This window comes from Tetrahymena thermophila (genome assembly GCF_000189635.1).
Source record: "Tetrahymena thermophila SB210 genomic scaffold scf_8253904, whole genome shotgun sequence".
Lineage (NCBI taxonomy): Eukaryota > Ciliophora > Oligohymenophorea > Hymenostomatida > Tetrahymenidae > Tetrahymena > Tetrahymena thermophila.
This window is the reverse complement of record NW_002475971.1, coordinates 249,981-274,829: the sequence shown is the minus strand read 5'-3', so window position 1 is coordinate 274,829 and position 24,849 is coordinate 249,981. Positions and strand designations below refer to the sequence as shown.

Here is a 24,849-nt window from a genome sequence, read left to right as displayed (position 1 = left end):
ACCCCAACCCCAACCCCAACCCCAACCCCAACCCCAACCCCAACCCCAACCCCAACCCCAACCCCAACCCCAACCCCAACCCCAACCCCAACCCCAACCCCAACCCCAACCCCAACCCCAACCCCAACCCCAACCCCAACCCCAACCCCAACCCCAACCCCAACCCCAACCCCAACCCCAACCCCAACCCCAACCCCAACCCCAACCCCAACCCCAACCCCAACCCCAACCCCAACCCCAACCCCAACCCCAACCCCAACCCCAACCCCAACCCCAACCCCAACCCCAACCCCAACCCCAACCCCAACCCCAACCCCAACCCCAACCCCAACCCCAACCCCAACCCCAACCCCAACCCCAACCCCAACCCCAACCCCAACCCCAACCCCAACCCCAACCCCAACCCCAACCCCAACCCCAACCCCAACCCCAACCCCAACCCCAACCCCAACCCCAACCCCAACCCCTACCCCAACCCCAACCCCAACCCCAACCCCAACCCCAACCCCAAACAATTTATTTTGTAAATTATCAAATTAAAAGCAAATAAATTAATTTTAAAATAACATTTTAAATAAAACCAATCAAAAATAAAAATTTATTTTTTGAAATGTATTAATAAATATAAATTTTTTGTAACATTTAATCTCATAAAAACAATTTTTATTCTTCTCCTTCATATAAAAAGAATCCCTTAAATACATAAAACCAAATAAAAAAATTTTTAAAAAAATTGATTTAAGCCATAAAATTTATTTTTATATCAATTTCTTTCTTTTAATCAAAATAAAAATATCTAAACACACATTTTCTTAAAAATTAATAGCAACAAATTTTAATAAAATTAGATAAAAATTAAGAAATTTATATGAAGAATATTCATGTTTTATATAAATATTTAACTTTTAAATTATTTCACATTTTAGATATTTTATGAGGAAGAATAGAAATTTCTTATATTAAATTACGTAGTTTATACTCTGAATCTTTTGCCCTTGCCTCTATTTAAGCAGCTTGCTATAATTTCTGTTCAATAGCCTTGCACCTTAATTTCCATTCTTCACATTCACGAGCTTTTATTTCTAGAGCTTATTAAATCTTTCTTACTTCGTTTTCAAAAGCCTCTCTATTGTTTTAAAGTTGCTACAAACGCTATAAGTTTTATTTTAATAATTCATTTTCTTTAACTTTATCTTTGACTAAGTTTTGAACTTTTTCAAATTCGTCTCTCATATTATGAATAGTGGTTTCGTATTGCTATACTTTCTAACTAAACTATTATTTATCTAGCATTAAATTTTACATTTGTTGCATTCTTTATATAAGCTATTAATTTTCGTATTATTTCTCTTTTATCATTTACTCCAACTTCATCATGTAGCCTCTAAGCTCTTCATTTTATTTTAATTTATCCTTTAAAACATTAGTTAGTTTACCCAATTCACCAGTTAGTTATTAATTCTTACCTTAAGCATCAGATGTAAATTATTAGACTTAAACATTTGTATTTTTAAGTGTTTAATTCATATTTAATTAATTCATTCTTAGCATCTCATTTTCTGCTATTTTATCTTTGAGAGCAGAAGCTGCTTTTTGCAATTCTATCTGTAACATATTAACCTTATCACTATCGCTAGTGTGTCCATGAGATCTATAAACGCCTCCATTTGCAAGTGTATCTTCTAAAGCTTACTTTAAGCGGTAAACTTCTGATTCTAGCTAATCACGTTCTTATGCTTTTTCAGCTAATTTCGCAAATTTCATTCTCCATTCATCTACTTCTTATATTTTTGATTCAAGTAATCTTCTAAGATTTTGAATGTCAGGATCATCATTATTGGTTAAGTTTAGATTATTTGATTAAAATCCAAAGATTCTGTTGTTATCAGTAAAAATGCTTCTTTTTTTACCTCCTACATTATTAACAGCATTTGTGCCATCTAAATTTACATCAGTCATTTCCTTATATTTTTCTATTATTTTTTTAAGTCTTTCAACTTCAATGAAAAGTAAAAGTGCTCTTTATTAAGCTATTCTTTCACTTCCTGAAGCTGCAGGCATATTAGTAGTACCATCTAATGTATTAGCGATTCCACCATTCATTGCTTTAGATTTCCATTCGTCTATCTCTTTCTGTTAATTCAAAATTACTAAAGAAAGTTTTTTGATTTCTTAATCATAAACCAAAGTAGTTGTGTTTCCATTCTTTATTTAATGAAATAAGTTTATTCAAAATATTATAATTTCAAATCTTTGCCTTTAATCTAATATTCCATATATTTATTTAAAAGCTAAGAAAAAATTTTTACTTGATTAGTTTTATTCAAATTAATTGCTTTTGACTTCCACAATTCTATTTCTGCAGATTTTTCTTTTACTTACTCTTTTAGAGTAGCCATACTTTGGTTGATCCTTTTGATTTCTTCCTTAAAATAAAAAAAATAGAATTATAAAAAATAAGCATATAATCAAAATAATACCTCTTTTTAAGTTATTGTGTTTTTTAACTCTTAAGTGCTGTTATTTTTTAAGTACTTTTATTAGAACTCAGCAAATTATGTTTACAATTATTTTTTGAATTATGCTTCTTTTTCTGCAATAGCTTTTTCTACTGTTTGCATAACTTATTTGCTATTTTATAAAATTAATTATCCTTATTGGGAGCTGAACATCATTTCAACTAACTAACTTGCTTATTAAGGATTGCTTACTTATAAAGTCCCATTAACAACTTAAAAGCCATAAAACTCTTAAGGAAATTAGTTCATTTATTATTGCATAATTAATAACTATTCTTGAGACAATGAAGGCTTATTTGTAATATGGCGTTATGTCTAATCAAGTTGATTCTATTAATTAGGATTTTAAGAAATACCATCCATTTAAGATTAATAGTCGTTTCCAAATGTTGGTTGAGGTCCCTAAATTCCATTCATTCCCATAAAATTTTAATCAAGTCCTTATTAGCCTGCAGGCTATTATTATTTGTTCTCTTCTTCGTGATTTTAAGGAATTCTATTTGGATTAGCTGGAGGTATATTTAATCCATTTGGATATTCATGCTAATGGCCACTCTTTTCAGGAGCTGAGATTCCTATCATTTACTAATATAATGGCTTCTAAAGCAAATCTGCATTATATTTATGTTTGGCATTTAGAATCTACTAATTCTATAGCACGATTCTCATTTTTTATTCTTTTTCTATTAACTAATTGAAATACTTGTTGATGTTCTCTATTTCCTATTAGAGCTTTTCGAATTCATTTAATAGATTTTAGTTCTCCATTTTAATTTGTAAATTATCTCTCTTTTCACTTTTATAAAAACTATTAACTAAAAATCAAAATTTCAAATAAATATTTTTTGCAAACAAATTAAACAGAAAAAAGTGATTTTATTAATTTATTTATTTTTTTATATTCAAATTTTTTAAATTATTTTTAAGAAATTAATAAAGTGCGTTAATAAATCAAAACTTAAAAAATAAAAAGTATTTACTGATATAATTTAGAAAAATATTTTATTAAAATTTAATTTTAAATTTTTAGAAAGTTTTTAAAAAATTTTAAAAAATAGGTTAGCAATAATTGATAAAAATACTTACAATATTGATTTATTAGAGTATATAAATACGATCAAAATTTTCATTTTAGTTTGTAAATAATAATGAATTCACTTAGATTTTTTTTGATAAGAAATATGATATATTTAGGAGTAGTTTTGATTTGTTTTAAGTTTTCCAGTAATAGCAAAGCACATCATAAATCTTTTCATATTTTTAAGTTATATTCTCTCATAAACAAATAAATTAGCCAACCTTTTTAATTTTGCTTTAAAGTAATGTCTTTGATTTTATATATTGACTGATTTAGATATGAATAAAAATTATTCTATTTGTTTATTTGTTTGGACATTTACAAATGATACTCAAATTTTAATAACTTTTTAATTTGTTGTATATTTATTAAAAAATTGGAGCTAATTATTATATTATATATTGAATTGAATTCAGCTTTTATTTAATTTATTTCTTAAATATTTTTTGTCTTATAACTAACTATATTTATAAGAATGAGCTTGTTTGTAAGAAACTGTTGACAAAGTATCCTCATTTCGAAAGAGCTATCTTTATTTCAGATATGTTAACACTGATTTTAGAATCATCAGTATTTTTTAAACGATCAAGAGCAAATATGATACTTTCTTTTAAGTCTCTTGCTTATGGTATAAGTTAGATAATCCAATTTAATACACGAGTGTTACGGCGCATCATAGTATTAACCATGTGATATTAATTTATAGTTTAAATTATACTAAGAATGTAATCTTGCTTAAATATTTTATGAGAGTCTTATTTACCATAAAGGTAGATTATATGAATAATAAACATTCCAATTTTTTCACTTAAGCTAAAATCTATTGAATTTAGCAAAGAAAAACCTATATCATAAGCTTGCAGTAAATAATCGTATATATTATCGACACGCTAATCATTTAATATTGGTTTATCCAAATTAAGACCACCTACAAGTTTAGTTGTTATATTTAAAAATATGTCAACCAAATCTTCTGCACTATCTTATTATTTTGCAATATGATTTGTAAATAATTTAACACTCTCTTATGCAATTTTATAACTGCTAATTTCTTGTAGGGTTGAACATTAGGTTACTTTAGCAATTAATTTTAGAGTAATACGGGAAGGATTCAAGGTAAATTGTTAAATAATATTTCCAATGATCATATTTTATTTGATAATATTAATATAATGCTTGGGTTAGCTTTCAACTAACAAGTTAAATAGTTTAAGTGCCATCATTTAAACTTACTCTGATTCAGAAGGAATTAATAATTGTACAAGTAGTTCATTTACAAAGGCTTTAGTAAAGTAATCATGCATTCTATTAATTTGACTGCTTCCATTTGTATCAGCGTTGAAAAAAGGACTTAATATGTCATTTAATAACTTTAAATAATTAAATTTCATATCTGTATTCTTATTTTCTTTATTTGATTAGTCTATTTATGCTTTTAGCTATTCCAGTAACTTTGGTACTACATTGTTTAAGAAATAATCTGAATTTTAATGCACAGCCTTTGTGTTAGTAAGGAGTACTTCATATAAGTTAATTAATACTGATTTGACTTCTGTTTGTAAATCTTTAGCAAAATTAAGAAGTTAAAATAGAGTTTAAAGATAATTTAATTGGAATAAGCTTTGATTCAATTGATTGCAATTTGCATACTAAAGCAATACCTAAATTTTTTATTTTAATTTATTAATATTTTACTAAAAATTAATATTTTACTTGTAAATACTAAAGATTTCCTGTTAATGTTGGAACGACAGAACTGTATTCTTGATTTTATTAGTAGTATGCAGAAGTGTTATTGTTGTTAGCAACTTCACCTCTTGATATTCTTGTAACTTCATCTAAAATTACTTATAGTATAATTCCTATCATTTCTTCTAAGTGCAATTTTAGGTTAGCAAAGCATTGTTGGACATATGTTTAGCTATCTCTACTTATCTTTTCCAATGCGGTAAAGAATTTAGTTTAAGCCAACAAGACTAAAGCTTTGGTGTTCACTTTGATAATTAAGAAGATAGTTAAAATAACTTTTCCTCTTACCACCAAGCTCTAATTATCTAATAAATGTGTGATACTTTCAATAAATTGAAGATCGTTCAATAAACTTTAAGTTAGCTCTGTTTCGCTAATAAGGATTTATAGATTAGTTATGGTAAGTAATGCTTATTAAACTCTATTTGATCCATCTCTTAGAATATCTTTAATTCCTTATACTTTCCCTAAGCTATTTAAAACAACATCAGTTAAAGAGTTATTTAGCATAGTCATATGTTATAGAGATATCATAGCACTCTATTTAAGACCTTCGTTTGTGCTTGACAAGTATAGACCAGCCATAGCTAAGCATGTTTCAGGATTAGCAAATTATTAACCTGTTTCTACACTTTAAGCTGTGATATTTTCAATAGTCTTACATGCATAATACTTAACTAATTCATCTTCGTTTTCTGATTTCAATACTTTTATTAAAAATTGTAAAACGAAGCCTTGTATTTACCAGCAAGAATTTGTAGGATCTTCATCCATTTAAGTTGCTCCATAAAATAAATACTCGCCAAGAGCAGCCATGCATCTAAATTAAAAATTAACAGTTCATATATAAATTTATTTATATTTTTTAAATGAATTGAAAAATAAATAATTTATCTATTTTCTAAAATTTTACCTTCTTTTAACTTTTTCTGATTTTTCTATCTTAACTGTTTCAATTAATATCTAAGGGATACCTAAATAATTTTTAAATTAATTAAAATTTTATTCAAGATGATAAATTTATTTACCTTGCTAACTGAGTTCGTTGTCTATAACTGTAGCATGACGAATTAACAAACCTAAGATGCTTCCAATTTTAATCTTTGTTTATGTTTATTTAACTGTTTTTAATAGCTTCAAAAGGAGATTCATAAATGCAGAGTTTATTAACCTGTTAGCTACTTGGGAGTTTTATACAATAGTTTCAAAGTAGCAAAGAATATTAAATTTATCAGTGTGAGCTTAAACTAAAGAATTGAAAATGTTTTCAAAATGAGTCTCTATAGAAGGTGACTCTATTCCTTACTACACTTCATCAGCCATAAAGCACTAAAATGGCAACTATTCCTTTTTAAAACTTTCGGTAGCAGTCTTTTCTATTTCCTTATTACCTGTTAAAGATAAATTTACTTATATTTAGAGAGTATAATTAAAAATTTACCAATAATAGGTTTAACGGCATTGTCACTTAGATGTGTAAAGAGCTCATTTACTGGAACTAAATTTTATGAAAGACCAGCATTTGCAACTTAATTTTAATTGTATTAATTTTTATTTCTTGCATCATGAATTGGCGTATCTACTGGTTATTTTGAGTGGAATTATGAGTCAATATCTATATTTCTTTTGTTATCTTCTTCTGCATTTTGTATATTATATCCATTGTTGTTCTCGTAATCTTATTCCTCGTCCTCTTCATCATCTCTTCCGCCCATATTTATAGTTTAATTCCTGTTATTAAGTTCTACATCTTTTGTAACAACTACATATTAGTCGCTTAGCTCCTTTTTCAGATTTTTTTGAATATTCAAGCTTAATCTCATAACATTTACATTTTTAGGAGTTTATGAGCTTGGATTTTGCTAATTTTACAATACCTAATATTATTATTATTATGAAGTGAGTGCACCTATTTACTTATTATAGTTTGCCAGCCATTAATCAAAATGTGGCTATTAAGGAATATCAGTTTATTATAATTTTTAAAGGCCGCTCCAAAATGGGTGTAAGATAAGTGAATCCCATGTTATTCTTTTTATAGGGTTTTTTTAGAGCAATTTTTCAATAAGATCATTAAATTCATTTGAAAATCCAGATACTTTCTAAACTTCTTAGTTAAGAATTTAATCGACTAAATCTTAAAAGCTTTTTGATACAAAGGGAGGTTTTCCTGTTGCTAATTCATACATAACACATCCTAAAGCCCAAAAATCTGCTTAAAAACTATAAACACCATCATCTTGAAATAACTCTGGTGCCATATAACAAGGCGATCCTTTCTTAACAGTTTCTTTGCCCTATTTAACATTATTAGTTAATTTAGATTTAAACAATAATTTAATTTGCTTAATGCTTAATCATAAGTAGACTGATTTTTATTAGATAAGTATTTTGAATAAAAAAATTACTCTAACTAAGTCCAAACAAAAAAATTTAACTGAAATTTTATTTTTATGTCATTAACAAGTAAAAAGAAGATAATAAATTTTTTATAAATTTATAATAAAAATTGATAAAAGTTAACTCAGATGTGTTTGTTAATTTGCTCTATATATAATCTGCTTTAAAATTATAATGCTGTTTACCTCATCTGCTGTTATCATATCTATTATCCTACGGGAAAGACCAAAGTCGCATATTTTAAGCTAACCAAATTCATTTAAGAGAATATTAGATGGTTTTAAATCACAGTAAATAATTCCTTTTGAATGCAAATACTATAAACCTATTTTTTATGATTATGAAAATGTTTTTATTTCGCTTTGATAAACTATTTTAATTTAAGACTAATTACTTATAAGCTTAATTTGAATCATAATAACCTAAAATCTATTATTATAATTAGCTTTTTATATTCTTTAAATCAAAATAAATTACCTGCTGCTAAATCTTTAGAAAAACTCTTGACAAGCTACTCAGGGAGTTTTTTATCCTACTCTATTAAAGTTTAAAGATCACCACCTGGACAATATTCAAAAATAACCCATAAGTGATTTCTTGTCTCATACCAGTTATAAAATCTCATAATATTTGGGTGGTTGAGAGAATGGAATATCTTAACTTCATTTAAAACCTAAAACATCATAAAATAAAAACATTAACTTTTGCTTATAAAATATAAAATAATTTCAATTTTAAATTAAATTTCATGGAATGGTAGGCTATATGAAAAATATTTAATGCTCTAACTTTTTGATATAATAATTAACCTTTTTTAATAAAGCTTAAGAAAAAACTGAAGTAGAAAATATTGTTAAAATAAAATAATTAACCTTGTTTCTTCTAGATTTTTCAAGTGATTTGACAGCCATATACTCTATGGATTTTTTCTTTCTCCCCTTATATACAACAGAATATTTGCCTCTTCCTATTTCTTCGTAAATATGGTAATTATTCATGGTATCTTAACTCCTTTTTACTTTTCAAAATATTATTTGAATTAAACTTTTAATTTGTTAAAGTTTCTTCTTATTCTTTCTTAATAATTTTTTCAATATTCTTAGTTAAATAATAAAATCTCCTTTATTGTATTATATTTATTATCTTTTTTATTTGAAAAAAATACAATACTAATAATTCATTAAATATCAGGCTTTATTCATACATATTTATTTAATCATTCATTCATTCATACAGATTTCATTCTATTCAATATTTAAGTTTTTCTTTTTATTTTCAAGATATAGTTATTTATTTATTTAATTAATGGCTTTATCAAAATTTAAAATTTTCTTCAAACTATCATCTTTCAATATTTAATGAAATATTTGACTGTTTTAGCTTACGCAATTAGATACACTGCTAACTTCTATATATACAATATAAAATGAAAACTCTTCTACATTATAACCGTAGACATAATCAAAAATTTAGGATTTAAATTTAGTTAGAAATAGTTGATTGATTTAATTTTTTTTACATAAAATAAATTAATTACATAGTATTTCATTTGTTATTTATAAATATATGTGTTTGTTTATATAGCTTATCTACTTTTATTGAAAAATAAATCTAAAAAAATAAAAAATAAAGTATTTATTTAAACTAGCAAATTTTACTTTGCCACTTTTAATTTAAAAATTTAATTTTAATACAAAAATTTTTTTTAAATGATTTAAAATTCTTTATTTATTTTAGTTTATTTAAAAATCAAGTCAGTAGGTATTTTAATATTTAATAAATTAAATGTATAAAAATCAGAATATTTAAAAAAAAAACATTATTTTATTATTAAATGTAAAAAAAACTATTAAAAACCTCCATTTTTATTTATTTAATTAAAAAATAAAAATTTAATCTATTAAAATAATTTTAATAAAAATAAATTAAAAATAATAAAATTAATTTTAAAAATTATTTGGCATGTATATGAAATAAATTTGAAAAATAAATCTATTTATCCTTCTTTCTATCTATAATTTACAAAACAAAAAATCTCGTTATTTCAAAAATATATTTTACATTATCAATATTTATAATTGAATGTTAATCTTAACAGATATTTTACCTTGATTTATCTGATATCATAAACAATAAATTCATTGTATAGCAATGAACCATATTAACCATTAGGAAAAACTTAAGGTTCGCCCTTACCAACAGGAACTTATACGTCATCATAAATAGTAACATACGAGCTCTCAGGAGGGGCTGTTTTACCTCTACCTCTAGTACTGTGCTTACCAGCAGGTAAGTTAGAGGCATAGTAATCTGCATAGTACTTATCATTCATCTCACCTAAAGCGACTTCACAGAGTAGCATTAAACCTGTATTATTTGCTTTATTTGTGAAACAATAATTGGCAGATTTACTACACATATCAGCAAAATAGACACCTTTACCAAACATATAACCAGTAACAGGAGCTTCTGGAGGAGCAATACGTAGACCTTAAGACAATATACCAACAAAATTTGTAAGACGAGAACCATGCCAAAGAAGCATTTTATTTTTGATATCCTTCAAGTAGCGATCATTTTCGCCTTCTCTTTCTACTTCAAAAATCTCATCAATTGTTAAGCCATATTAGTTGTGAGTAGATGCATGAGTATTCTTGAGATAGTCTTCAATAATTTTACGAACTTTTTAATCTTTAACAGGTTCAATTTTGCATTTGAGCTTTTCATAATTAGATTGAATTTAATTAATTTACTAGCCATCTTTTCCTTGCTTTTTATCTTCAATTAACTTAGTTGCAATTTAGATATTCTAAATTGATTCAATCATTTCTAATTTTTCTTTTACTTTTTTAGCATCATCAAGTATAAATGAAGCCATTTTTTTAAAGCCAAAATCATGTGGAATGTATGAATAAAACTCATTACATAATTCTTCAATTTTATCTTTGTTCTTTTTGGGTTTTTCTACTTCTTCATAAAGTTATTTAAGCATACCATAAGCTTTATTAATATTTTCTTTAGAGAGCTTACCAAGAGGCATTTTCTTAACATCATAACCAATTTCTTTCATTTAGTTATTGATCATTTTCATATCAAAAATTAAAGAAATAAGGCTAATAACTTCTTTGGGTAGTTTACAAGTTTCAGCATCTTTTTTCATAACATCATCTAATTCATCTAAAGTGGCATCTTAACCGTAATCCATATCAAGGACACGATATTCTCCTTTTTTAGTTTTATCTTTTAGCTTATTTTCGTATTCTTAACAAGCTTATTCAGCTGTAAAGGGACCCCTACAAGAATTTTACCCAGGAACACCTACTCTACCCCAACGGTTATAGTGATAATATTAATCTTTTCCTTTCACTTTGAGCACTTAAATAATATAAAATTTGTTATTGTTGTTGCTCATGTTAGCCTAATTAAGTTTAGCTGAGTATATTTTATTCTTGGTATAATAAACTTCAACATCTTTTCTAGGACAGTGTTCATCAACTGGAGCTGCTCCTTCAATTATTTCTTTTTTGATATTACTAGTATCAGCAGCATCATCGCCTGTATTTTATTTTTTAGAAGTATCAGGATCATCTGCTTTAGTATCTTTCTTGTCATCAGGCTTTTTATCATCTTTAGTATCAACACCTAAATTATAAAAATAAAGTAAATTACTTTTTTAATCTAATAATTTATTATCTATTTACTTTTTGCTGCCTTTGATGCTTTTTTTGTCTTGGTATCTTTGTCTTTTTCATCTTCATCATCATCCTTTTTGTTGTTTTTTTATTACTGCTCTTCTTTTTCTTTCTTTTTTTCAGCTGCCTTTTTTGCAGCAGCTCCTCTTGGAGCTCTTTTGGCCTTAGGCTCATCTTCTTCAGATTCACTATCGTCTTTAGTTTGTTTGGGTTTAGAATCAACTCCATTCTTTTTGTCTTCTTCGGCTTTTTTTTAGCCTCTTGTTTATCTTGTAGACATTCTGTATGTTTTGAATTTATAGATGATATTTATAAAATTTTTATTTTAATTATTATAAATAATTGCATTTTTTATTAAAAAATTTAACTTTTGATTTACCCGCTAATATCTTTGATAGAAGTTTATCAGAAGTAGGTGTAGGTAATCAAAAATAAAAGTAAGTACGCATATTGAAGAACATATTAAACGTTTTATGATCTAATATTGAAAACTTAAAATTTTTATTTTTTCTAACAAATATATGGCATGAAATTAATAAAAAAAGCAAAATATAAATTATTTATTTATTAAACAAGTTTAAAATTGTTGCCATACTGAAGTAAAAATTGAAATATAAAATAATGAACCTACATAAATATATAAAATAATTTTATCCTTAAAAAATCTACATATGGAGGAGGGGTGCAATTTCAAATAAAGTAATTTAAAAATAGAAAAAAATGAATACTATTTCCAAAATTTATAATAAGGTTGTAAGTATATCAAATTTAAGACCCTCCTCCATTTACTTTGACTAATTATATTTAAATATACTAAGAATTATTTATTTACAAAAGATATTTAATTTAATTTTGAAATCTAAAATAGATTTTGATTTTTTATTTGTAATGATTATTTTAGTTGTTTAATTAAACGTAAATTAAAGAAGTCCTTATTTCATAATAATTTAAAATTTTTAATTTAAACAAATTTAAAATTTTCAAATATTACAATTTCATAAATTTAAAAATAAATATACAAATATGTTTTTTTCTTTCATCTTTTAAAATTAAATTTCAATCTTAAAAGGTATTTTAGCATTATTTACTTTACATTATAAACAATATATTCATTATGCAGTAATGGAGTTTTAAGTCTATTTTTATAATCTCTAACCTGACCTTTACCTATAGGAACTGTTACATCATCATAAATGTTTATATAAGAATTTTTTGGAGGAGCTATTTAACCTAAAGCTCTAACACTATATTTACCATAGGGTAATTTAGAAGCATTGTAGCCTGCTGAGATTAAGTCATTTGTATTTCCTAGAGCTACTTCACAAAGAAACATTAAGCCAGTATTGTTAAGCTTATTAGCTTAACAATAATTAGCAGATTTACTACACATATCAGCAAAATAAACTCCTTTTCCAAACATATAACCATTAGCAGGAGCTTCAGGAGGAGCAATACGAAGACCTTGAGATAAAATTCCAACATAATTTGTCAATCGTGAACCGTGCCAAAGGAGCATTTTGTTATTTAGCTATTTCATGTACCTCTCTTTTTCTCCTTATCTTTCTACCTCGAAAATATCTTCAATTTCTAATGTATATCTATCATGAATATAAGAGTGAGTATTATCAAGATACGTTTTTATAGTTTGGTAAATTTTTTCATCCTTCAAAGGAGTAATTGAACAATTGAGCTTTTCATATTAGGATTGAATTAAGTTAACTGCATTTCCATTTTAACCTTAAGATTAGTCCTCTAAAATTTTAGTTGCTATTTATATATTTTAAATAGAATCGATCATTTCTAATTTTTCTTTAACTTTTTGTGTGCTATCAAGTATTTGATCCTACATTTTTTTAAATCCAAAATCATGAGGAATGTAAGAGTAAAAATCATTGCACATTGTTGCTATTTTTACTATATCCTTGTCTTATTTTTCTACTTCATCATAAAGATCTTTAAGAATACCATAAGCCTTGTTTATATTATCTTTAGATAGTTTACCAAGAGGCATCTTTTTTGCATCATATCCAATTTCTTTCATTTAGTTATTAAACATATTCATATCAAAAATTAAACTCATAAGACTTATAACTTGTTTAGGTAATTAGCATGTATCAGTATCTTTTTTCATTTTTTCTTCTAAATTTTATAAAATATCATCATGTCCATAGTCCATATCTAGAATACGATAATCTTTAACTGTTGTTTTTTCTAACAATTTTTAATTGTATTCTTAAATGGCACGTTATAAATTATAAGGGCCTTTTAAAGAACTTTAACCTTAAAATCCAACTCTTCCCCATCGACTAAACACAAAAAATTCGTTTATCTTACCCTTAAGTATTTAAATTACATAAAATTTGTTGTTATTTTTTGTCATATTTGCTTGATTTAGTTTAGCTGAATATATTTTATCTTTATCATAGTATACTTCAACTCCTTTTTAAGGACAAAATTCATCAACAGGAGCTACCCCTTAAATTATTTGTTTTTTTATATTATCAGTAGTAGATTTGTTTATAGGATTAGTTCCATCTATGTTAGTATTAGAGCCAACATTAGTATTATGTTTATCATCTTTTGTAACAGGCTAACTATTACCAATCTAATCATTATTGCCTGAAATATATAATAATATGAATTAAATAACATTTTTGTAGTAAGAGTCAATATTAAAACAAAATAGGTAGGTAATATATTAAATTAATATTTGTATTTTTTGATGAGAGATTTGATATTTTAATTATAATTTTTGACAGATAAATTAAATATTCTTTAGAAAATTTAAGAATATTCAAGAAAAAAAAGGAAAATAAAAACTAGTCATATATGAATTAAATTTATTATCTATTTAACTAAATCAAATTTGAATTTTTGAAATAGAGTTTGAGTATGAATTCATATTTTTATTTTAAAATATTTAAATTTTAAGTTTGAAATGTTTTAAAAATAGTTTTACCTGAATTATTAGAAGACTAATCTGACATTTAGAAAGTTCTTTTTACTTTTTGATATAAAAATATTTAATTTTTTTAATTTTATTATATCACTTTGAATTTTCTAAGCCTTTTTATATAATATTAATATTTTATTAATCTTTCTGTTCGATCAAAAACAAGAGATTAAATTCTAATTATTTTTAAGATTAAAGTTCATTTTTCTATGATTTGATTGATGGTGCTCTTTTAATCTAAAAATAATTTAAGAATATTTTGTATTTTTTATTGTTTTAAATGAAAGAGTTTATTTTATCTTTTAACATAAATAAACCATAATATTTTATAAAATTTACATGCTTTTCTAGAAATTTTCTATAAATTTCAGTAATAGATAAAAATTAAAAGCTATTTTGACAAAAAAGAACAAATATTTTGAATTAATGATGATTTTTTGATTTGCTGAAAAATTTTGTATTTTTTGACAAAAATTAACAACACTATTTTAATTAGGTTTAGACTAAAAAAAAACAGCATAAAATTCCTAACTAAAGTAAGTAACAACTTTTGTTAAATAAAATTAATATCTTTGATGAGCTTGAGTTAATAAGATAGAAAATAGAAAATATTATATAGCATAGTTAGCGGAGGTTCAGCTTCAGTATTTACCTAACCATTTGAAGTGATAAAAACTCAGCAAGTATGCAATCCTAACAAAACATAAATAATTGAAAAAGGAAACTCTCTTTAATCATTTTATGCAGCTTCTAAAGAGATTTATTTGTAAAATAAAAAGGGTATATTAAACTTTTTTAGAGGTGCATCAGTAGGATTTTTTCGTTAAGCTCTAGGATTTTCAATATATAGCTAAATACTTGAGGAGTTGAATGATATAACTAAAAAAAATGAAAAACTGAATCAGAATTAAACTCCTAAATATATAAAAACAGCTTTTATAGCAGGAATAAGTAAAGTAATAGCAATTGTGATTACTTGCCCTCTAATAGTTTTAAAAACAAGACTGGAATTAGTTGTTGTTAATAAAAATACATCATTATTTAAAGAAATAAAAATGATTATTGCAGAAAAAGGATATTTTAGAGGATTAAATGGTGTGATTTCTCGTGAACTTTCTTTTTCTGTATTTTAGTATACCACCTTCTAATTTTTGAAGCAAGTGTTTGATGAGAACTAAATATTTTAAGGAAATACTTTTGTTGCTCCATACACAGCAGGTATTTTAGGGGTAATACTTAGTTAACCCTTTGAAGTAGTTAGAAACAGAATGATGATTTAGGATAACAATCTGCCCTCTATTTATAGATACACAGGTCTGTTAAATGGTTTTTCATAAATATATATGCTAGAAGGAAGTAAAGGTTTTTTTAATGGTTTGATTCCAAGATTAGTTCGTAAGCCTATAAACACAGGTATATCATGGGGTATATATGAGTTATTGAAATAAAAGAAGAAATATCCTCAATATTGACCTTAGTTAATTTAAATTAAAATCTTCAAATAACTAAAAGTGTAGTTTAGTTTTGTACAGCAAGCAGTTTAAAAATTAATAGTTGAAAACTAGAAGTAAGAAATGATTATATGATGTCAAATACTTTTAATAAATAAAATATAAAAATAGTTAAATAATTATAATAATTATCCAATAATAATACAAATAAAATAATCAATTCTTTTAAAGAGCTTGTTTAAAATTAAAAAATTAAAAATTTATTTAAATATTCTTCCTTCAATTTATATTATCAGTAAAATTCTCATCAAAAATTTCAATTAATCCAAATAAAAGATTTTTAGTTTTCTTTATTTAATTAATAGGCCTTCAGAAATTTTAATCTAAAATTAATAAAACATTAACCAAATCATAAAAGTAATAGTTCAACTACAAATGATTAAGACCAAAATACAAAAACAAAACTTATTAAAGAATTTATTTAATTATTTGTTTATTTGTTTATTTATTACTTGTTTATAGTTTTTTTAAAATTAACTTTTTTATTATTGATATAGTTTTATTATAGAATCTGTAATTAGAAAGAACCTATGAAATCATATCATTGGTAGAGTATAGTTAAATTTATTACAAATATTTGGTTTTCATTCATAGATTTATCTATCAGTCATTAATCTCTGTCCAGTTTTGAACATCTATTTATTTATCGCATTCTTCATTAAATCTGACATCTAATGGTTCATTTGGAATTGTTCTAATTACTGGCTTTGGCATAGGAATTTTCCTTTTTAAATTTCATATTGAAGAATGAATTACTTGATTAGTTAAATAATAAATTTTACTTTTAAATAACTTTTTCCCAATCTATTCCTTCGAACCATGGGTGGCTTCTTATTTCTTTGCCATCATTTTTATAGCCTAATCTTTTCTTAGGATTTTTGCAGAGAAGCTTTAATAATAAAAAATCAATTTAATTTATGTTTGGTAATTAGATTTAATAATACTTTCTAGATTATATCTTAGCACTCGCTAGAAATATTAGAGGGTATTTTAATTGAATTTTATTTAATTCTTTCATATAATACTTCTCTAGATACATTTCCTTAGTTAAAAGGAGTACAACCCATGAGCAATTCGTATAGTACAATACCAACTGCATACCAATCAGCCATTCTATTGTGTCCCTTTTATTAAAAAAGATATAAATATGTATTTATAAAATTCTTTGAACTTCATTTACATCTTTAACGATGATTTCAGGTGGGAGATAAGCAGGAGTTCCAAGGAATGATTTATTAATTTCGTCATATACACCTAGCTTAGCTAAACCAAAATCTACTAAGTAGGCATTTCCTTCTTCATCTAAAACTATGTTATCGGGTTTTAAATCTCTAAAAATAATTAAATTATCGTGTAAAGCCTCTATAGCTAATATAATTTGGCACATATATTTTTTAGCTGTTTGTTCATCAAATCTTTGCTTTATTTTAAGCATTCTTCCTAAACTTCCACCACCACCTAAAAATTTTGAATATCAAAAATAAATGATCATATATTTTGATGTTAGAACAAAAAATTTGATAAAGAGAAATGAGCGTTGTTTCAAATATTCTCTTATAAATAAATTAATAAAGAAATTATTTACAGTATTATTAAATTAAAAAAAGTTTTCTCTTTGTTTAGAAGGCATAATGTAATTTAACTATGAAAGGATGCTACATTTTGCTCATTGCATTTTTCTCAGAAAGAGCATACTTCATTAAATTTAGTTATTAGAATTTTTCTTTGCTTATAATCTTCATGGCATAGTATTTTTAATTCTTTTTGTCTTTAACTAATATGACTTTTCCAAATGCCCCAGAACCTAAAATTCTATAATATTCATAGTCTTACACAGTTTTCTTTTACTATTATTTAAATTGACAAATTGTTTATTTCTTTATTTTATTTTCATTAAAAAATTACTTACCATTTCAATTATTCCTTCTTTATTTATCAAATTACGAATTTTCTCAGGGCTAGAAACTCTTTATCCCTATTCACTATTGTTTTCTTCTACTTTACCTTCTTCTACTTGACCACCTTCGTTTTAATTTTGACCGTTCTGCTTTTTATTGAAACTTAAAAAATAAAATAAAAACTAAGTTATAATTTTTTAAAAAAATTTAATATTTTTTTAGTTTGTTATTTATTTTATGCTTTATATTAAAAAGTCTTAAAGAAATGCTAATGAGTATTTTTAAATTTCAAGCTAAAATCAAGCAATTAGACTCAACCTTTGTTTAATCTTATTCAGTAATATTAGTGTTCTTTAAGTATTATTTTGTTTAATTTAAATTATTCTTTTATAAAAAATTAACTAATCTTGATTTATTTTGTTTACTTTGAAAAATTATCCTTGAGCACAAAACCTTCAGTTTCGTAAATTTTATGTTTCATAAATACATCATACATATTTTAAGTATCGCAAACATTAACAGCATTTTCGCCTTTATTATTTTTAATGTGTGGATCACCTCCATTATCAAGCAGAATTTCAACTATTTCATGCCACCTGTTTTAAGATGCAAGAAGAATTGGGGTATTATTGTTATTATCCAGAGGGTTAATTTCTGCCTTATGTTTAATTAATATTTTAAGAGCATCAATATTTCCTATTATACAGCATAAATGAAGAGGTCTGCGCTTAAAAGTAGTCTCAGCTTCTATGTTGCACCCATTATCTATTAAAATCTAAACAATTTAGTTATGCATATCAGTTACTGAGAAATGCAAAGCTGTGTAATTATCTAACGATCTTATTAATAAAAAAAACTCTATAAAATATTTTCGATTTATTTTAAAGGCAATAGCAAATCATAGTATTTTAGCCTGTAAATAAAGATAAAACATTAATTTATTACTAATAATTGAGATCGACTGGATATAGATTTTTAGATTTATCTAGTAAGTATTTTATTTTATCAACATTTCCAATTTCTGCAGCATCTAAAAGATCAATATTACATTTTTTCACATTTTTCCTTTATTTGTTTCAAAATAAAAAAACTCAATCAAATATTTTAAAGAAAGAAAGAGTTTACCAAAAATCCTGCCAAGTTGGTTTATTGTTTTTGATTGTGGAAGGAGATTTCATGGAATTAATTGTAGTCAGTTTGAGAATATCTTCTTCAACTCTTGCATCATATACGCAATTATTATTTAAGTCTACAATTTTATATGGTCTGTCTTCTTTACTATATTGTTTCAAAAGTGCCTCTCTTGGATCATCGTGTTGCTATTATTTCTCTAAATAATCTTAAAATTTTTTCTCATTTTCTTCTGAGCGTTCAATTTCATCATTTGGAATATTTGTCTAGCCATCATCTAAATGAAGATTAGTCACCTAAAAAGGAGCGTAGCTTTAAGCTCTAATTTAAGTATAATCTGTATCGTATTTTTACTACTAAATTTTATTATCAGCCATAATTGTTATATGCGAACTATGTGCTATAAGCTACTAACAAGTACAAATTTGTTTATTTTTCCTTTATAATCTTTCAATAATCTTGTTTTGTATCTTTAAAAACAAGCTATAATGTTAATTTTTTAATATAAATTTAATAGATTTCAATATTTGCTTATTTAATATTATTAATAATTATTTTTTTATTATCAATCATATTCTTCTCTACCAACTCGCAAATATAAATAAATAAACAAATAAACAAACAAAGAGTATATACCTTATGTATTACTTCAAAGATTAGGGTTATCTATTAAATGAAATTTAAATTACAGGAGAAAACAATGTTTTCTTTTATAAAAACTAAATTTTTTGCATGAAATTCTGAAAGATAATTGTAAGTAACTTTTTCTTATTAAATATTAAATGGTATTTTTATTTCTTAGAAAACTCTGATAGTTATGATATGTATGATTGCATGTAAGTATGTAATTAAATTATTGATGTTTAAATAATTGAATATTCTTACCAAGGATAAATCTTTTTTTATTTTTAAATAAAGATATAGATACAAATTTCTCTTGCTTAACCTTAAGCAAACATATTTAAATGTAGTAATTATGTTAATTCAATCTATTAATTAATGTATTTAATAAAATATTAGAATATAAAAATAAATAAAAAGCTAAAATATCTGACATATCTTATTTTAAAAGTAATTTAAATCTTAATTTAACTTATCTGTTGTATTTTAGATATTTAATTCATGGTTATATATAGATTTTAACTATTTTTTTACATATTAGAAAAAATGGAGTTATAGTTATACAAAACACTAAAGGAAACACTACACATACTTTTATTTAGGGAATTAGTTTATTTACATGAAATTAAATTTTCGTATATAAATTTATATATATATAATTATTGCAGATTCTTTAATGAATAAAAAGATTATCCTATGTGATAGGTGGGGGACAGGAGTTTTAAAAATCTTAAATTTTTGGTTTTTTTAGACAAAAAGAATAAGATTCTCTTTATAAACAATTTATTTTACTTTGTAAATTTTCATCTTAATTTTGATTTGATTAAAATATTTTTCTTTAAGTTTGATTTATCTTTAAGTAAATTAGTATAAGTAAGAGACCAGTTAACTTAGTCTTAATTATGCTTTTCTACAATCCCTGTATACATTGATTAAAATTTTTTTTATAAGTCATAAAATTCTTAAGTTTTTTATTCTAGTTAATTTTTTGCAGATTCATGAATATTTAACGAGTTAGAAAAACTCTACTTTCTCTACTGTTGCACTTGATCTATTTTAGCTTTGATTGAAGCAACATTTAATATGAAATTCATCTCATTTTCTTTTTAAAGATGTTCTTCTGCTTATATTTAAGTTGCCAATCTATCTATCTTTTTTATAAGATCTTTTTTTTCAGTTTGTGCAACCTGTTTTTTTACTTTGTTTTTCTTTTTTTATTAAGGAAAATTTTTGGATTATTGCTATCCCTTGGCTTCTGATGACGATCTCATAGGAGCTTTTTTAGTAATTTCGCTCATTTTTTTATTTATTTTATTATTATTCGTTTGATGCTTACAACAATCACAATAAGTTAATGTGTTTTTACTCATTCTATCTTAAGTTTTACCTTTGCTTTCATTATAACTATTTTCAGTAAAAAGTTATTTTGGAGTGACAAAGCTTTTGCTATGTTTACTGATACTTTCACTTAATCCATTTAACCTTTTTGATTAGAAAGAATTGTTTTCTGTCAAAAGGTAATAGTTACTTGAATCATAAAAATATTTATTAAGTGATCTTGGGCTTGCTCCTTTTTATGAGCTATTAATTGCTGTAGATAATCTTGATATATCAAAAGACTAATCTGGCTTTTTAGAATAAGTAAAAGAGGAACTTCTCCGTTTGAGTATGTTACAACTTTCACTCATTTAGTAAATGCTTATTCCTCTACTACTTTTGTGTTTAAAAAAACTTATTTAGATACTTGATTTTAGCCACTATGAAAGCCTACTATTTTTGAGTTTGATTGACTTAAGTTTGCTTAATTATTTATTAAAAGGCTTATTTATTAATAAGAGATCTCTTAAATTTTAATCTTTAACAATAATATAACAAGGTCTTATTTACCAAATCAAATTTTTCAAAAATATTAACGTTATTAAAATAATAATAATAATAATATTAAATTTAATTTTTTGTTCAGCTAAATAAATTAATTGCGGAAAATTAAATAGATAATTGTAAAAAATTTATAAATATTGTTAAGGTTTGTTTGTTTTTCATACATTTAAGAAAATTAAAAATTGATAAAAATAATCCTACTTGATTTTACAATATAAAATAATCTTAAATTTATTTACCTATAGAAAGAAAAAATTCATTCAATTTCACAAATAATATCTAATATTTGAAAAATGAATAAATTATAAATATTTATTTATTGTAGCATCCTGCTAAAAAAATTTTATTAGTGTCTCTTTATGCTTTAAAATTTTATTAAACTAATTTACTTATTTGAAATTTAGAAAGATGTATGAGTATGTCCTTATCATAGATCTTATTAAAATATTTTATAAACAAAATTTGAATTGAATTTTAAATCTGAATCAGATTGTTTTTGGAATAATTTAAAAAATATTAATAAATAATCACTCAAAACTTCTAGTAGAAAAACCAGATTAACTTAATAAAAAGTGTAATAATTATTGAAAAAATTAACTAAAAAAAATGGAAAATTATGGATAACCCAAACAAAGTGGTGATAATAATAGCTCATCTAATGAGATAAATATTTTCAAAAGGAGAAATACAGAATCGACTATCCCAAATCTCCAATTTCTTTCTTCTTCTTTAGGAAACAAGAAGTTGAACTCTAAAAGGCATTCAATAATGAGCTTCAACAATTTTTTAGAAATTTAGGCTCCTAAATAAAATATTGAAACGCTTCAGTAGCCATACTTAGAATAAATGAAACAATAAAACAAATTTTTAGTCGACTAATAGAAAAAGCTAGTATCACAAGATGTATATTTATTGCTTAGCTATTTTAAAACTTTAAACAATTTTAACAATCTAAAAGCCTGTATAAAAATTAAGTTCTTAGGAGTAAAAGAAGATAAAAGAAGAAAATTAAATGTAAATAATGAGAGACTACTAGAATTTTATGCGTTAGTTTGAAAAGAAAAAAAAACAAGAAAAAATACAATAAGAAGATGTTGTGATTTTTTGGGAATAAAAAATATATCCTGTATAAAAATATGATTTTTAAGTGTACTATGACGAAAAAGGAAATAGGAAATGGAATTTCCATGAAGTTACAGAAAAAGAAATGAAGAAGCAAGAACAAGACGAGGAAATTTAAAAACAGAAAGAGAAATAGGAGTTTCTTAAAAAATTAGAATTTAAGGAATCAGAACAATCATAATAGCTTACTTAAGAGCATTAAAAGGTTATGTAAGAGATAGAAGATTAGTGGAAAAGAACATAGCGCTAAAAAATTTAATTTATAAATAATCATCAAAAAAAAAATTTTTCAGTTGTTGAGCAATAAAATCAAGAAATAAAAAAATCTTAATCTTAGGATGCCTTCTAAAGCAAAAAAATTATGTAAAGAGACTAATACACAATAAGAAAAGTTTTAAGTAGTGTTCCTTTAGATAAGCTAAAATGGATTATGGACGAAAAAAAAAAAAATTTTAATGAAATTTAGTAAAAGTTGTTAAAAAACCCAATTTATAAATTAAAACCTCAAGTCAAGCCTACTCTCTCTTTTTACTCAAAGACTTCAGCTCAATTTAATGAAAAAAATTTAAGTGGATTAATGTAATAGCAAAATGGAAGTTAACAACTAACATAAAATATGGATAATAGTTATCCTTCATTTCGTTAAACAACTTCATCTTGTTTTGAAAGGCTCTACACTCAAAAAACTGCTTCTTTTTTAAATAAAAAATTTAATATAAACAATCCAGATACACAGTCTTTCTTGACTACTAAAAATATGTGGGACACTAATGGCTTTAGATCAAGTTTCTCAACTGCAATTTAAACTCCTTCCAGTTCGCAAGACCCTTATCAGTTTGAGTAATTTAAAATAGATACTATTATAGATCAAGATGACTTAGCTCCAAAGCCCAAGTACTTACAGAAAAAACGTATGTTTTTGAAAAAATTATATTTTAATTAAAATTAATAAAGTGTTTAAATAAAAATTAGACGTCAAAAAGCAAAATCTTAGTTCTAAATCTGCTAGCACTGTAAAAAATATAATCCAATAAAATATTTAACCAAATTAAATTGAATAAGCTTAATTGAAAAATAATAAAGATTAATTAGCTCTTTTAAATAATAAATTATAAGAAAAGCTTAATTAGTAGAAAGCATTTAAAAGCATAAGTAGTTATGAGAATAGATCATAAACATCTAGTAAATAGTATAGACTTAAAGAAAATGATGAAATAGGATAAATCATATTTAAAAAATAATAAAAAAGATAAAAATCAGAAGACTTTTAAGGCTAAGTTAAAGAATCTTTACTCCTTCAAAATAAAGATTTCTATAAGCCTTAATAAATATTAGAAACGCTATTCTCTGATTATGATTAGGATAATAAGTAAAGTTATGTGGTTATCAAAAAGTAGCTCAACACAAAAAATGAAAATAATATATTCAACTTCAAGTCATACTTTTCGAATAGGTATTAATAATAACCACCCTCATTGCTAATGACTAAATAAGAAATAAAAAAAGTGTCTGAATAATTTACTTAGAGTTTGCAATAATAAATAAAATAAATTAATGATGAAAAATCAAATTTTGATGCCTTATAAATAAAGTGAATTTATGGATTAATTTAAATTCTTATTAATTACTTAAAAAATTTAATTAAAGATTATTAAAAGGAACAGAAATTTCTGAATTAAATTTTAATTAGCATAATCTAAAAATTAATTATACATCCTTAAAAAGTGCTTTTATGTATGAATAATCTATTGTAATTATTCCTAAAAATTAAAAAGGAAATTTTTCAAATTTATGTATTTAATATTATAAATCACAAAAATTTTAAAAATCGCCAATTTTCATTTTTCGCCTTACCATTCGCCACGAGAAACTATGGTATATTTAGAATATAAATAATTTAATTTTTTAGCATAATAAATTAAAAAGGATAATATTTAGTGAGTAAAAAAGGTATCAGAATTTCATCTAAATTGTAACTAATTACAATTAATCCCAAAAATTCAAAAATTACAAAATTTAATATTTTTTTGGTTATTTTCTGAAAATAAGTTTAGATTTATTTTTTGAAAAAGATTTGCTTAAGAAATATTTTAAAATTAATAATAATTAATTATATATCCTGATTTCTTTGATAGTATTAAATAAAATTCCTTTTTACACTATAAATTATAATTTAAGAATAATAAAGGGAATTTAATTTAAAGACTTTTTTGAAGTTTTTATAAATGATTTACAAAATAAAAAATTTATATTTAATCTAAAACAATTTTGATCTATTAAAAGAAAAATTTATT

The 24,849-nt window shown here is 24.4% G+C and overlaps 8 protein-coding genes across 8 annotated transcripts; 2 read left to right on the top strand and 6 right to left on the bottom strand. All coding sequences in view use genetic code 6, as the record gives it.

Moving 5' to 3' along the window:
* Positions 1–915: 915 nt before the first annotated feature.
* Positions 916–3,287, bottom strand: TTHERM_00726490 (hypothetical protein; the record flags this gene model as incomplete). Its single annotated transcript, XM_001027171.1, has 3 exons — positions 916–2,205; positions 2,310–2,426; positions 2,481–3,287. 3 exons carry the CDS (start codon positions 3,285–3,287, stop codon positions 916–918), a joined length of 2,214 nt encoding a protein of 737 aa, XP_001027171.1.
* An 822-nt stretch (positions 3,288–4,109) lies between these two features.
* Positions 4,110–8,744, bottom strand: TTHERM_00726480 (Serine/Threonine kinase domain protein; the record flags this gene model as incomplete). Its single annotated transcript, XM_001027170.3, has 8 exons — positions 4,110–5,258; positions 5,311–6,166; positions 6,260–6,320; positions 6,375–6,737; positions 6,788–7,643; positions 7,932–8,071; positions 8,224–8,419; positions 8,619–8,744. 8 exons carry the CDS (start codon positions 8,742–8,744, stop codon positions 4,110–4,112), a joined length of 3,747 nt encoding a protein of 1,248 aa, XP_001027170.2.
* Positions 8,745–9,811: 1,067 nt separating this feature from the next.
* TTHERM_00726470 (poly(ADP-ribose) polymerase family WGR domain protein) lies at positions 9,812–11,718 on the bottom strand (the record flags this gene model as incomplete). The annotated part of the gene is made up of 2 exons (XM_001027169.3): positions 9,812–11,388; positions 11,448–11,718. The coding sequence occupies 2 exons, from the start codon at positions 11,716–11,718 to the stop codon at positions 9,812–9,814; spliced, it is 1,848 nt and encodes a 615-aa protein (XP_001027169.3).
* Positions 11,719–12,474: 756 nt separating this feature from the next.
* Positions 12,475–14,425, bottom strand: TTHERM_00726460 (poly(ADP-ribose) polymerase family WGR domain protein; the record flags this gene model as incomplete). The annotated part of the gene is made up of 2 exons (XM_001027168.2): positions 12,475–14,057; positions 14,398–14,425. 2 exons carry the CDS (start codon positions 14,423–14,425, stop codon positions 12,475–12,477), a joined length of 1,611 nt encoding a protein of 536 aa, XP_001027168.2.
* Positions 14,426–14,966: 541 nt separating this feature from the next.
* On the top strand, positions 14,967–15,863 carry TTHERM_00726450 (carrier protein; the record flags this gene model as incomplete). The annotated part of the gene is made up of 1 exon (XM_001027167.2): positions 14,967–15,863. The coding sequence occupies one exon, from the start codon at positions 14,967–14,969 to the stop codon at positions 15,861–15,863; it is 897 nt and encodes a 298-aa protein (XP_001027167.2).
* A 642-nt stretch (positions 15,864–16,505) lies between these two features.
* On the bottom strand, positions 16,506–19,308 carry TTHERM_00726440 (Serine/Threonine kinase domain protein; the record flags this gene model as incomplete). The annotated part of the gene is made up of 9 exons (XM_001027166.3): positions 16,506–16,626; positions 16,685–16,791; positions 16,847–17,026; positions 17,083–17,360; positions 17,488–17,749; positions 17,812–17,962; positions 18,226–18,639; positions 18,746–18,865; positions 18,926–19,308. 9 exons carry the CDS (start codon positions 19,306–19,308, stop codon positions 16,506–16,508), a joined length of 2,016 nt encoding a protein of 671 aa, XP_001027166.1.
* Positions 19,309–20,355: 1,047 nt separating this feature from the next.
* TTHERM_00726430 (hypothetical protein) lies at positions 20,356–21,240 on the bottom strand (the record flags this gene model as incomplete). Its single annotated transcript, XM_001027165.1, has 1 exon — positions 20,356–21,240. One exon carries the CDS (start codon positions 21,238–21,240, stop codon positions 20,356–20,358), a length of 885 nt encoding a protein of 294 aa, XP_001027165.1.
* A 799-nt stretch (positions 21,241–22,039) lies between these two features.
* TTHERM_00726420 (hypothetical protein) lies at positions 22,040–24,150 on the top strand (the record flags this gene model as incomplete). Its single annotated transcript, XM_001027164.3, has 3 exons — positions 22,040–22,336; positions 22,416–23,466; positions 23,528–24,150. 3 exons carry the CDS (start codon positions 22,040–22,042, stop codon positions 24,148–24,150), a joined length of 1,971 nt encoding a protein of 656 aa, XP_001027164.2.
* Positions 24,151–24,849: the final 699 nt, after the last annotated feature.